Source organism: Gymnoscopelus microlampas (genome assembly GCF_963454915.1).
Source record: "Gymnoscopelus microlampas genome assembly, chromosome: 11".
In the NCBI taxonomy this organism is placed as follows: domain Eukaryota; kingdom Metazoa; phylum Chordata; class Actinopteri; order Myctophiformes; family Myctophidae; genus Gymnoscopelus; species Gymnoscopelus microlampas.
Window position 1 is genome coordinate 51500024 of NC_139948.1, and position 14654 is coordinate 51514677.

Below are 14654 nucleotides of genomic sequence, written 5' to 3' on the forward strand. Positions count from 1 at the left end.
CAGGCAGGCACACACACACACACACACACACACACACACACACACATTTTACACTCGCTTAAGTTTGTTTTTGCCTTTCTTTTAAGAGTAAATGCGTTAAATTAGACATGTTAACACAAATTCAATTGTGTTTGCTAACTTAATTTTGATTATGAATAGTCCAATTTTCAGACAGTCTGATTAAAAGAAACATTTGACAGCCTCTACTTGAACCAGTGGATTTCATTGTCATTGTAAGTACTTAGTGCTACTAGCAAAGCATGCAGCAATTTCCAAAACATCTTGCCACGACATAAGAGGCGTCTTCTCGTAATACAGGTTAACTCACACACCACCAAGTACGTCTGTTAATATAATACATCACAAGTAGTTAAAAGTAATTTATTTACCTTTAAATTAATATCCCTTTGTAGGGGCTTCACATAGATGATCCCCATGCATAAATGCAGGGGGGTGTACCCTTCGCTGGGGTAATCTATTATCACAAGTGTTTTTTTTTTTAACCATTGTGTTTATTTGGAATATTCAACATGTTAGACAGGGGATCAACATCAGCTCATCATATCATATCATTTCTTCACATCGTTCTTTTGGTGTACTCCCCTGGGGAGAAAACATCCTTTTAACGTGTCATTTTTTTTACATTTTCACCCTCCCCCCCACCACCCCCCACCCCTACTACTGGTTAATGTCAGTACAACACTTAACAAAATACAAGACAAACGATAGAAGCAAAGGAAAGCGAACAAAAAAAAAAAAAAAAAAGCAGACATATATATATATATATACACCCACGTACATGTACACTCATACATATATCCATATACACCTACACATATTTATCCAACCGACAAGAATAGAAATAAAGTGAAAATTGAACACACATCAGAAAATAATGTTTGAAAGGTAATAGATGAGTAGTGATATTTAAATGATAATAAAAATGGTCAGAGTACAGGAAAAGTATAAAATAGAAAATAAAACGTAAAAAATAAATAAAAAATAATAATGATAAAAAATAAAAATAAAAAGTCCCCCCCCCCTCTCTCTCTTCTTAAACTTCAGCTTCAAGGCCTAAGTACAGCCGGGCTGTAAACATCCACCACATTAGACTCAGTCTTCCACATCATTTGCCTCAGTGAAGTCAATTAGTTTACGCCAGATTCCCTCAAAGTCCTCTGGTTTTTGCCTAAGATTATACATAATTCTTTCACTCGGGATGCATGAAGTATATCTTCAACAATATCTGACCACTCAGGGTTAATGGTGAAGATCCCAGCCATAGAGTCTACTGGCTCCCCTAAAAGGTGGCGATTCAGCTCCTACTTGCTCCAAGATGCCGAATTTATCACATTTATTAATAACCACTTAGATATTTTTTTGGAAACAAATACCAATACGGCCACTCCGGAAGCCATTTGGCAAGCGCTAAAAGCCTACACCAGAGGCCAAATAATATCCTATACCTCAAACAAACGCAAAAAGTATAGGTCTAAAATAGAAAACTTAGAAAGAGAAATTAAACAATTGGAAACTGAATATCTAATATCTCAAAACAGTGAAACTCAGCTAAAACTTAGAAGAAAACAATTAGAATATAATACAATAACCACTCAGAAAACAGAAAACGCCATAAGGAGGATAAATCATAGATTCTATGAACAGGGTGATAAGACTGGAAAACTCCTAGCATGGCAGATCCGCAGAGAGGAAGCGAGTAGAGAGATACACATATTGAAATCAGGTCCTAATATTATTACTAACCCAAAAGAAATAAATAATACTTTTAAAAACTACTATGAAGAACTCTACACATCACAGGGTAAATTTCCAGAAAAAATAAAACTCTTTTTTTGACAAATATGACCTAAATAAGCTAAACGAAATTTCTAAGGAGAGTTTAGAAGGAGGTATAACAGCAAACGAAATAATAACGGCCATCTTTAAAATGACTCCAGGGAAGTCCCCTGGTCTAGATGGCTTCCCTGTTGAGTTTTTTAAGGCATTTTTACCTAAACTAATTAACCCCCTGCTTTCAATGTACACTCACGCTTTGGAGATAGGTAAATTACCAGAATCATTAGAATTGGCACTAATAACAGTACTACCTAAATCAGGAAAAGACCTTAAACTATGTAGTTCATACAGACCGATCTCAATTCTATCCACAGATTATAAAATACTCTCTAAAATATTAGCAACAAGATTAGAAAAGCATGTCCCTGACTTAATTCACCTGGACCAAACAGGGTTTATTCCAAATCGTTCTTCATATGATAACGTAAGAAGGCTTTTCAACATTCTACATGCTTCTGAAGCATATGACTCCCCGACTATTTGCGTGTCACTGGACGCGGAAAAAGCTTTTGACCGTGTGGAGTGGCCTTTCCTCTTTGAAGTTATGAAAAGGATGAATTTTGGCCCTATTTACTGTAAATTGGTGAATTTATTATATAGGCATCCAATGGCCCAAATCCAAACAAATAACGACATCTCTCCTCAGATACTCTTATCGCGCTCGACCAGACAGGGGTGTGGACTTTCCCCCCTACTGTTCGCGCTAGTTATAGAACCACTAGCGGTGGCAATTAGATCTCACCCTTTAATTAAAGGATTGCAAATAGGAGGGGCCAATCATAAAATTTCCTTATATGCGGACGATGTCTTACTTTATCTTACAGATCCTGTGACTTCAGTTCCTGCACTATTAGAAACACTGTCTGAATATGGAGCAGTTTCAGGATATAAGGTCAATCTCACAAAGAGTGTGGTGATGCCACTGAACACAGAGGGGAAGAACATCCCAACTAATATTATTCCTTTTCAATGGAACTCTGAGTTAACTTACCTGGGTCTCCAGATACCTAATAATAGTACCAAAGTGTTCTCTTTAAACTATTCTCCACTGTTAAGAAAAATAGAGGATGAGTTAAATAGGTGGATGGACCTTCCACTATCTTTAATAGGTCGAATCAACTGCATTAAGATGAGCGTACTTCCCAGATTGCTTTACTTATTCCAAATGTTACCCATAGGTGTACCAAAGATTTACTTCAAACACCTGAATTCGTGTATCTCTAGATTTATTTGGAAGAAAAAACCACCTAGAATAAAATTGAGAGTACTTCAGGGCCAACCCTGTGAGGGGGGTTTAAAGCTCCCGAACTTTCAATCATATTATTGGGCAGCCCAATCACGAGCAGTTTGGTCCTGGCAGTCAGACCTGCAAGAGTCTCCCTCCTGGATACAAATGGAACAACATGACCTAGACTCCATATCTCTTGCTTCGGTCCCATACGTATTTTCTTTCAAACAGCTACAGTCACTAACGGGGAACCCCTATATAAAACATACTTATAAACTATGGCTTGAAGTGCGTAAAAAGACTGGCAACATCCAACCAATCTACGACCACACCCCCTTTCATGCCAACCCCCTGTTGCCAAGTGCTTTAAGAGATGGAATCACTCAAATATGGTTCAGGAAGGGTATCAAAACTTTTGGCGACATGTACAAGGAGGGTGTTCTGGCATCCTTTGAGGACCTTAAAACTAAATATGACCTTGATAATAGACACTTTTTTAAATTCATACAAGTTAGACACTATATTTCAATAGAACAAGGGGGAAACCTTCAAACCATTCAAACTTTACCTCTAGACAATCTATTGTGCAACAAGAATACCATTAAAGGGTTAGTATCACATATATACACTGGGGTTAATCTCCTTTTAGAAAAGGAGGAGCTAATGGTAAAGAATAAATGGGAAACGGACCTAGATTATTATTTCGATCGAAGGGATTGGGCTGAACTATGTGAGAAAGTTCAGCACGTCTCTTTCAGTAATAAGCATATTTTAACGCAATTCAACCTTCTTCATAGAGTCTACTTCACCCCGGAGAGAATGCATAGAATAGATCAGGCCAGATCTCAACATTGCCCAAGGTGTAAAGTTGAAGTGGGCTCTTTGGTCCACATGTTCTGGTCCTGTACTCATTTGTCAAGATATTGGAAGGGAGTTCTGGGGACTCTGTCCAGGATAGTACAAACAAACGTTCCACATGAACCCAGGCTTATTCTTTTAGGTGACACCTCGCTGCTGCCAGGCTGCACAAACAATAACATAAGACTTATAAAAATAGCCTTAGCAACAGCCAATAAATGTATAGCTCTCAGGTGGAAGGACGAATTCCCACCAGCGACCTCCTTGTGGCTTAGAGAACTAACTTCATCACAAGTGTTTTTGATCTACCGGAACCTCTTGATTGCAGAAGCCTGTAGCCGCCACAGTCCTTCAAACATGGGAACTTGTCGAATAATATTCTATTGAACTCTGCAGCCGTGCAGAATTTATCTGCAAGAAAAACAGTGACATGTCTAAGAATTCCATAGACTACCGGTAGTTCAAAATCGACTTGTTATATGTACATAAACGAGTGGTTTATACCAAAGTTGCAAAATAATTTATATATGACACCTGGAAATGTTATTCTTCGCTCTCCCAAGCCTGCCTTTTCCAGTTCAAGTCTTTCTGCTGGTGTGGGCACTTTCTCCCGTCGTTTTTCAGCCAGGCAGTAGAATCTATGGGTAGAAGACTTCCTCCTTGATTTCCTTGGCCTGGGCGACCTTAACACCTCTGCTGCAATGAATACATCAATCAGTGAAATGGTTTGTGTAACATCACATCATTATCTTAGTAGGGAAGGACCTAGCATGGACCATGACGACTATTTAGAAGATTTCCGTTTTTAACCATTATCTTGGTTATAGCTATAGCAGATATACAAGCTCGTGGCGAGTGCCGCGCTGCGAGCTTGTAGATCTGCTATTTTTGAATAGCCCAAAGTATAAGATAATGGTTAAAGTGGTTACACAGATGCGTTCCCGGTCAAAACAACCCAACACACATGCACGCATACACTCTCAGTCTTTTGGACCAATTATATGAAGATGCGGTTCAAAATGTTGACAAATAAAGAAAGCTTATTTTTTGTTTCGTTAATAAGAAAAATACAGCTTTATTTTTTCCTCTTACATTTTTCTTCTCTTTATGCTAAAATTTGTATCTGTGTCGGGCAGATTTGAGGACCCAGAAAACCTGATCAAAGCAACCTAATAATATATTAATAATAACATAGGTTAATGAGCTCAACCCCACGATATGCATTTACATTACTGCTGTACTGTAGTTATTTTCCCAACCTTACTTAAAAGACAATAATGTGCACTGCCATTTTAATCTCCCCCATTATGTCTTACTGTACCTTTGGATCTGGACACAGTGTTTGAAAACCTCTCCACCAGATCATTCCGGTGGATCTTCTTCAAGAGCTCCAGTGTGAACTTCAGTGCATTCTCACTGCCGTATGTCTGCATCATCGTATCGGTGACATCTCTCCTCTCAGCGTTTTCCAGTCTGCTCCAGGGGATGGACGGGAGACCAGCGGGTGCATCGCTATGACGGAGCTTATGCTTGAAGTTCTTAAAGTCATCCTCTCCCAAATCCTCCAGAATGATGAGGAGTGATGTCGGCGTCATCATCTTATGACAAGAGAAATGTGTTAAGTCAAGAAAACTTGAATAGAATACGTTACTAAAAAGCTGTAATTCAAAACACCATTTAACAATATTAATAACACCATCTATGAGGTACAGTGTTTCTTCTTAAACAAGACCATTGGATATTATTATTACTATTATTATAATTTTCCTTTTACCCCCATACTCTTATGATTATCTATTTTTAAATGCAATTTGTGGGAGTTGTAGGCAAAACAAAATAAGTAAAAATAAGTATATATATATATACTTTTTTTTTAACCCACTCTTTTACTCACTGTAAATGTGACAATGAACTTGAAGCTGGAGTGTACTTGTACTCTCACCAAAGCATTAAGCTACTCTCATTTCCATTTGACCATGGTTTATTGTCTTCGCCAGCCCAATAGGTCAGGAGGCTAAGACTACAATCACATACAAGCCGTGTGTGTGTGTGTGTGTGTGTGTGTGTGTGTGTGTGTGTGTGTGTGTGTGTGTGTGTGTGTGTGTGTGTGAGAGTGTGAGTGTGAGTGTGAGTGTGAGTGTGTGAGTGTGTGTGTGAGTGTGTGCGTGTGTGTGTGTGTGTGTGTGAGAGTGTAAAATACATTAAATTAACTTGACTTACCTGCCCCTGAGTAGCAGCCTGATGAGCTTGTTGTTGCTGTTGACTGAGTGAGCTGATGGAGACGTTCAGGTTGGTCAGAGCCTGGGAAACCATGCCAGGCTGCTGCTGCTGGGGTTGTAGTTGTAGTAGTTGTTGTAGTAAGAGCCGAATAATAGCCAATTCAGCCTGTCCATTCTGTCCGGCCTTGAATATACACATACACAATAATATGAACATTCACATGCACACCCAAATACACAAAAATACTGTATGTATCCATACATATTTTTTAGTATTTTAGTATTTTAGTATAATATTTCCTTTTTAAGTGTAGTGTCTGACATAATTTCCACATTGTGTTATAAAGCATTGTCATCACGCATCTTGAGTCATTCAGTGTGACTGGCTCAGTTTATGAGCATGATGCACAGCATTCGAGGTGCCGACATTGCTCTGGCAGTGTTTGACATTTTGGATGTCTGTTATCTTATCAACCGTAACATTAATTTGCCAGCACACATTCGCTCTCTGCCTCACTCTATCTTTCTCTCTCTCTGTGTGTGCTGTCCAAATAACATTTGCTGTCCACACTGGGCAAATGAGAGTAAAATACTCTCCCATCCCGATGCGTCACACCAGAAACCCAACATACTGAAACAGGCGACTGGGACCGGCTAATGCCTGACTATCACTGAGAGTGCAATCTGGGAACCCATAGTCAAAAAAAAGGAAAAAACACTCTTGCCTGCCATCTGAATGTACTCTTTGGTAGGCACTAGGCATACAGACATAGGTCTCTATAACCAGCAATGTGTGAGTGATAATTGTGTATTAAATATGATTGTATTCCAAGGCAATCAAATGATCCAGCTTGAAAAGTAAATGTCAGATTGCCTCTTTCATGGGCAGAGAGGGAGAGAGTGTATGATATATGGGCATAATGCATAGCGCAGCCTGCTCTTAAAGGCAAATGGCACCTGGCACGCTGGTTGGTTTGATTAATGTAACGGCCAAACCACACCTATGCATAATGTAAGGGGTAACGCAGGTGTTTTAGGGATAAGGCTGGTGGCGCAAGATAGCAACACAGCCGTGGGAACGCCTCATGCGCTATGCCTTATGTCCAAATAGCGGGTAGTGTGGCTGGAGCGTTCAAAACTTTTGATTTTAGATTTGATGGCTTGTTTGTTTACCTCGCAGCACTGTCATAATGAAGGTCCATGTGAGACGAGAGGTAGGCTATTGCAAATGAGAGGCGGTCATTGGTCATGGTACATTTAGAACAATCTAGGGGTCTACATATTTTACCATTGCATCGTTAAAGGGATAGTTCACCCCCAAAAGTACCTTTTTTCTATTGATTAGTCACCCCATGGAGACTTGAATTCATGGATATATATTTTCTTTTGTCGGATTTCTAAGCCAATAATTTGATGACCGGCAGCGGTTCCGGTAGGGAACACAAAGAGTCTCTTTTATCTCTCCTACCGGAACCGGTGTGGTGACTAATCCTTTACACCCCAACCATCTACCAGTTTGAATATTCCTGGTAAAAACAAATCTGTATTGGCCCGGACCACTAGCGTAGGGGTCCGCATGTCACTTCCCATCTCTCTCTCCCCATTTCCTGTCAGCCTACTGTCCTATCGATAATATCAGTATTGCAGTCATGTTTCAATTGAAATTACAGGTTATATGGTGGGCCTCAAAATGACTATGGTTACTAAACATATTTCACAAGTTTCTGTAATACGCTCCTTAGTTCTGAAAACATCTGCTTCTGTTATAATACTTAGTTACTAATACCTGGTTCTGCTGCTGGTTGTGGTGGTGTTGTGGTTGAAGCTGCTGATGCTGTTGGTTGTGGTGGTGTTGTGGTTGAAGCTGCTGATGCTGTTGGTTGTGGTGGTGTTGTGGTTGAAGCTGCTGATGCTGTTGGTTGTGGTGGTGTTGTGGTTGAAGCTGCTGCTGCTGTTGGTTGTGGATGTGTTGTGGTTGAAGCTGCTGCTGCTGCTGGTTGTGGTGGTGTTGTGGTTGAAGCTGCTGCTGCTGCTGGTTGTGGTGGTGTTGTGGTTGAAGCTGTTTCTGAACCATGGACTGATGCGGGATGGGAACATGGATGGATGTGAGGTCAGGCAGGGAACCAGGAACTGATGTGGAGGGAGGAGAGAGAAAGACATCCTACAGTTGAGATATTGGGTGTCTAAGCAGAGTGGTCTGGACTGACTACGGTTGTCAAAAGTATCGATATTTAAACACTTTTTCGATACCACACTTTTTACACAATTATACAATCTCCGTTATGTATGTATTCGATAGCATCCAATGTACCAAAGATATATATAAAACCGATCTGCAATCAGTGTTTCAACCCAAGGCTGAGCTAGCCTGGCATGGTCAGACTAATATCACTGAGCAGATATTAGTCTGGAATCTCTGTGTGGAACCTGCATTTCCGGGGGGCGAATTAAAAACAATGCCTCTGGTGATAAACCTGCCCCATATTTGCATACTGGGCCCTGATTGGTCCCTCACTACTTCGGAGGGAGTGAAATTCAATCACAACTGAGCGGTGCCAGACCAAATCTGCCGAGGGCAATTTGTTTTGCAATGGCAGATTTGTCTGGTTTCCAGGCTAAGGTTGAGCAGATGAAACTATGCTGAATAAAATCAATTGTAAAACTAAATTTGATTGTCAGATCAAACTTTTCAGCTGATTGCCATACAGACTAGGGTGATGTCATAGAGCACCGAAGTCTGACGTAATTTACACATCCTACCCGGTTCGCTGGATGAGGCACAGCTGACAAGCAAAGAAGACATTTAATCTTTCGTCATTGAAAGGGAGATACTTGTAAGCGCCACTTACTAAATTTCAACATTGAAGCCCCACAATATGGTTTCACCTACATGTATGAAAATTGGTACACACCTGTATCATGTCACGACTTACCTAAATCCAGCAGTAAGTCAGCCATTTTGATTTTTTTGAGTAATGTTTTTGCCATTTTCACGGGTCATACTTTAACAAACTCATCCTAGGAGGATGGTCAGAATCACCTCATACTCGCTCAGTGTACATAAGAGACCTCAACGATGAAAAGCTATCAAAAGCGTGAGTTTTCATAAAACAGCGTGATAGCGTCAAATTTCCTTGTTTCACCGCCAAACAGGAAGTGAAAATAGCCGATCTACAAGGTCAAGTTTTTCCTTTTTTCTATGTAACTTTTGAGCAGTTTGCCATATAGACTTGAGAGTGGTGTCATTGGAATCAGATCAGAGTCCTTGTCTTTCATTGGTTTAACTTGGCTCAAACCCCTTTTCTGATTGGTCGATATTTGAAAACTCCTATATTTTGCCATAACATAACTTTTGACCTGCTTGTCGTAGCCACTTGCAAGTGGCCTCATTGGGCTCTGTTTAGAGTCCTTGTTCTTAATTGGTGTTACTTAGCGCCGCCCCCTTTTCTGATTGGTCGATATTTCATTGTTGTTCATCTTTTGTCATAACTTTTGAACAGTTTGTCATACAGAGTCATGAGTCACCTCACTGAACTGATCTCTGCTTCAGTAGAGTTGTTTAGCTATGCTCCGTGTTCTTCTAATTGGTTGATATTTGCCCCTAATGTGTACAGAGGTGGGAGGGCCCGGCCATCGCTGCTTGCTGCTTTAATTATGACTAGTTTTATTAGTCATGGCCCTAATGTTAAAGGACACAGTAAGAGTGCTGCTACTGTACTACTGTGTTTACAAGTAAAGTTAACTCATTGACTGCCATGGACGAGTTAACTCAAATTCAAATCAAATTCTGCCAAGGCGCAGCCTGCCGTCGAGGATTGTAACAACAACCCTACAATAAACAAATATTGACTGAATTGAATCACTTTTTCGTAGTTGTTCCAAGGAATTTACCTGAAGAGAGCAGCAAAAACAATCAGACAGACAAACTAACACCACACTTTGGAGGAAACACACTCACTGGCTTGTGGGTTTCCAGTCACCCCGGCCATGGCATGCTGGCCTATCTGCATGGGGGCCATGCCGCCCATCACGACAACGTTGAGGCGAGGCTCCGCGCTGATGCCACCGGGGGCCCCCCCTACCCCTGTCTGGTTCTTCAAAGCATTCATGGCATCTAGAAAGGACACACAAGAGATAACCTTATAGAGCTCATGAACATGACAGAGCTGTAAAGGCCAGTCCACACCAATGCAACTAGTCGCAAACAGGGGCGCAGCCATGGGTGGGCCTGGGTGGACTGTGACCCACCCACATAGAAAGCTGGCCCACCCAATCGATAATTTTTTTATGATTCTTCTTTTGATAATAGATCGGTAAAATCAGGCAAAAATAAGAAAATAACATAACCCTAACCTAACCCTAACACCAAAATAAAGTAACAAAAAAACCCGGAAAAAAAGTAACAAAATCTGCCAAAAAAACGCTCGGCGCCCGCGCACAGGCTGCTCCGCATGCGTGCATGGGCTGGGGACGCATGCACGCATGCCCAGCCTATACTAGCATTCTGGCTGTGCCACTGGTCGCAACTTGCAACCAGTTGCGGGAAATTGCAGCGATCTGGACTGACCAGTTGCAGACGTGGCAGCGGTGGCCTAGTGGTTAGAGGGGCGGCCTTGATACCGGAAGGTCCCTAGTTCGATTCCCCAATTCATCACATCAATCATGAATCACCGCTGAATAGCCCTTGAGCAAGGCTTCCATGCAGGGTCCGGCTGGAAACAAGCTTTGTGCTTAGTCCGACACCCTGGGTAAACAACAAACTTTGCTTTGCTTTACCGGTGCCGTTTGGGGATAATGGTTGCAAGAAGTTGCAAGGAGGTGCATTGGTGTGGACTGGCCTTAAGAGATTGTCAACACTGAGTGCAGTTCTCTAGTAGAAGACAGAACACAACAACAACAATAATAATAATAATAATGATAATAATAATAAAAGAACAGATGAATGAAAGGCCATGGCTAATTACCGGTACCTGGATGCCCTTGTTCTTTCTTGTCTGTGAAATAGAATACAGTTTGTTATGGTTCAGTTACCATGCCAGCTACTTCTAATTAGTACCTAAAACTACTCAGGAAATGACAATAACCACTGCACATCTTCATGATAAAATGTGATGGAGCCCAGTTTGCAACAAGGAAGGATGTTTTCATCCCTGGTCTACAAACACTCTGACTATCACACCAAAATGTAGTGGTTTACAAAGAGAACAAGCACATATTAAGCCAGATGGTTGACTCACGGTCACGGATGTTTCTGAAGTGGATTATCAACCTGGCCACCAGGGACAAATATTCTTCCTGAAAGAAGGGAAAACGTTTACAACAGGGAACACACAGAACAATAACATGATCAGTATAAAAAATATTAAGTTGTGAGATCCAGGTGTTTCACCATGAGTCCATATTGATCACAGGTTTATCCAATCAATTTGCGGAAAACGTTTTTTTTTACCCAACATATGTATTATAGTGTGTTATTCTAGCGTGTAGCCACTGCCAGGCCCACCCTATCAAATGTGAGTAAACATTTTCTGTATTTGTATCTTTTCATGAATTATATTATATTATGTTTCTGCATGTGTCATTATTGTACTGTGGCCAATTAACACTATGGAACATAAGTGTGGGGTTTCCCCCTTTGCAGCAGAATTAGTTTGTGATATTTATTTTTTCTGTTACTAACGTTAAAATTGTCAGAGCAATATAGGTCGCTATTTGGAGGAACACTGTGTTCAAGACAATTTACAATTTAGGCATTTAGCCGGCTACAAATGAGTAGCCGGCAGTCACTTACTTAAACCCTACATTATTTACTTTGATGACCCAGGCCAGGTCTCGGGTCCCCCAGGGCTCTATCCTAAGCCCCCCTCATTGTTTTCATTCGTCGATTAGACTCACTTTGCTTAACAGCTTTACTGTTGTTATTGTTATCTTTATAGTTATTCTTGGTGGAGATGGCACTTTAGCCCAGCCTACTTGACTGTATTTCTCAACAACAACCCATCAGACTCACAGAGGAACAATAAAATCACAAAGAAGACATACTATTTGACAAAAGACATAACACACACACAATGAGCAACAATCACATAAAGAAAATATTATAAAACCATATGTTTCAAATAATTATCATTTTAGTCATAATCGTGCAACCATATTGGAAACGGGCATATTATATTACGATTATGCCTTTTATTGTCTGCCCTTACCAGGATTTATTGTTGAATGATTGATGGCAGGTTTTAAAGGCTGGCATACTTTTAGCTTCATAAAGAACCTCTCACTCCGCTATACAGCTCCGAGATGAGGTTCTATGTCGTTCTCATCCAGGATCGGTCGAACGTCCGCCAAGCTCCGCTGTTTACCCTTTTGTATACATCGTATTCCAAAACTAATGGTAGATTCCAAACCGCACGGATGTTTGAGGTTTGGTCCGGAGCATAATATTTTAGGTCTGGAGCGAAACTACCCGTTTAAATCGCTTATTTAGTCAGCCTGTGGACATGTTTCCCATTCAACCCGGAAAACCCAGCTACGTCCGCTGCCAGTACTGCTCCCGGTTTGGCTACAATGGGAAACATGGCCACAGGCTGACTAAGCGATTTAAACAGGTAGTTTCTTCTCCGACCTAAAATATTATGCTCCGGACCAAACCTCAAACATCCGTGCGGTTTGGAATCTACCATTAGTTTTGGAATATGATGTATACAAAAGGGTAAACAGCGGAGCTTGGGGGACGTTCGACCGATCCTGGATGAGAACGACATAGAACCTCATTTCGGAGCTGTATAGCGGAGTGAGAGGTTCTTTATGGAGCTAGCATACTTTACTTGTACATCTCAGCAGTCCAATTCAAAGGTGTCATATCCCTTTCATTCATTAACACTGTTAAAGTAGATGCACACTCTTATAGGGAATGTTGCATAGATCGTTTGAGTTGACTACTGGAGATACTAGATAGTACTCACTCTTGATTTGGCTTTGCTATAGCTGTGGTTCTCCATGTCATTGCTGGTTTTAGTGAATGGGGTCCCAGCCTGCCTCACCGCCTCGTCACTGGAAAGAGACAGAGGAGGATTATTAGGCTCATCCATCAATCACTCATTCTCAGAGATACAGCCAGATGTGAACATAATGTGGTATTTCGCACAATACAATTGAACTTGTGTAGAATTTTAGCATAACTCCAACAACCCTGTTCAGATACACATAGCTGTTTATGTTGATTAATGCATGGAGATTCTGGATAATTAGCATAATTAATCGGTAATGAAATGTATTTGTAAAGCGAGTTTTAAGTATAATTGTACTATAAGGACCCCATGTTTTTACTTATTGGTCGATGTTAGCTCGCAGGCTAATAGAGTCTTTTACTTTCGTATCTGTGCAAATGTCAAAATCAATACATGATAGTCCTGATCCAAGGCTAGCTAACACAGTATATTACATGTTTTTATCTCAAAGGACAGGTGCAAATTATCAAACCATTGTTTCACTAAGGTTTACCACTGTAAAATAGGCAGAGAAATCTACGGAAATAACGCATGTTGTTTGTATTGTAAAACAAAACATGTCTCACATTTGTCTAACAACTTTTTGTCGAAACAGTGGGCTCCGCCAGTCATTGTTGGGTTCTTCCATCGCGGATTGTTTATGTATTTATCTTTAACTTAAAACAAGTCATTGGAGATGTTTTAAATGTGTGTATACTATGACGGCAGGGCGTCGAGTTTCTTCTTCTACAGATGTGCCGACAAATCCCGGTAGTACATCGACGTCACAGACATACCCAAGACCAAAATATTTGGACTCACTATCTCCTGTTTACTTCTTGTATCTGCGTGAAGTGGGCGGACGCCTTTTTAGGAGACCAGAAGCAGGTTTTCATTCCAATGGAAGAATGAACGTGAACACGTAGCTTATGATCCATTAATATTATTATTATTATTATTATTATTATTATGAGTATTCATTCCAATGGAAGAATGAACGTGAACACAGCTTCTGATTCATTATTATTATTATTATTATTAGTAGTAGTATTCATTCCAATGGAAAAATGAACGTGAACGCAGCTTCTGAACCATTCTTTATTATTATAATGTATTATTATCATTATTATTATCATTACCCTTATTATTATTATTATTATTATTATTATTATTATTTATTATTACCCTTATCACAAAAGAGGCGACATGGTACAAATCCCACAAATGGGCGCCGCCGTCTGACGGCAGAAGCCTGTTCACCGGTTGGGATGGTGGATCTTGCTAAAAGTCAACCATCTTTGCTTTTTAACACCGATTCTTCTTCTTGTTTTATGGCCAACTTATTTTGTGCACTACAGCCACCTACTGGGCTGTTGCATGGACAGGATATCCAGTGGTGGAAAAAGTACTCAAATGATTTACTTAATCTTGAGTAAAAGTACAAAAGTATTGGCATCAAAATGTACTTAAAGTACCAAAAGTAAAAGTACTAAATATTTGAAA

General features: G+C 40.4%; 1 protein-coding gene across 2 annotated transcripts; it reads right to left on the bottom strand.

The window, feature by feature from the left end:
• Window positions 1–719: 719 nt before the first annotated feature.
• On the bottom strand, window positions 720–13876 carry LOC311055597 (uncharacterized protein). 2 transcript variants are annotated; one of them, XM_084071850.1, is made up of 10 exons: window positions 13739–13876; window positions 13128–13215; window positions 11400–11457; window positions 11133–11156; window positions 10121–10276; window positions 7949–8292; window positions 6164–6346; window positions 5265–5541; window positions 4478–4636; window positions 720–4354 (listed from the first exon to the last, which is right to left on the bottom strand). In XM_084071850.1, exons 1-10 carry the CDS (start codon window positions 13798–13800, stop codon window positions 4215–4217), a joined length of 1491 nt encoding a protein of 496 aa, XP_083927976.1. In that variant the 5' UTR covers window positions 13801–13876; the 3' UTR covers window positions 720–4214. The 2 variants fall into 2 exon arrangements, with proteins under 2 accessions (XP_083927976.1, XP_083927975.1); XM_084071849.1 differs by having other exon boundaries at window positions 11127–11156.
• Window positions 13877–14654: the final 778 nt, after the last annotated feature.

Coding starts and splice junctions, on each gene's coding strand:
- LOC311055597 (XM_084071849.1), bottom strand. CDS start 13,800: ATGGAAGAACCCAACAATGACTGGCGGAGCCCACTGTTTCGACAAAAA. Junction 11,157..11,399: donor CTTCAGAAACATCCGTGACC/GTGAGTCAACCA, acceptor TCTATTTCACAG/ACAAGAAAGAACAAGGGCAT. Junction 10,277..11,126: donor ACAAGGGCATCCAGGTACCG/GTAATTAGCCAT, acceptor TGTCCTTTCTAG/ATGCCATGAATGCTTTGAAG.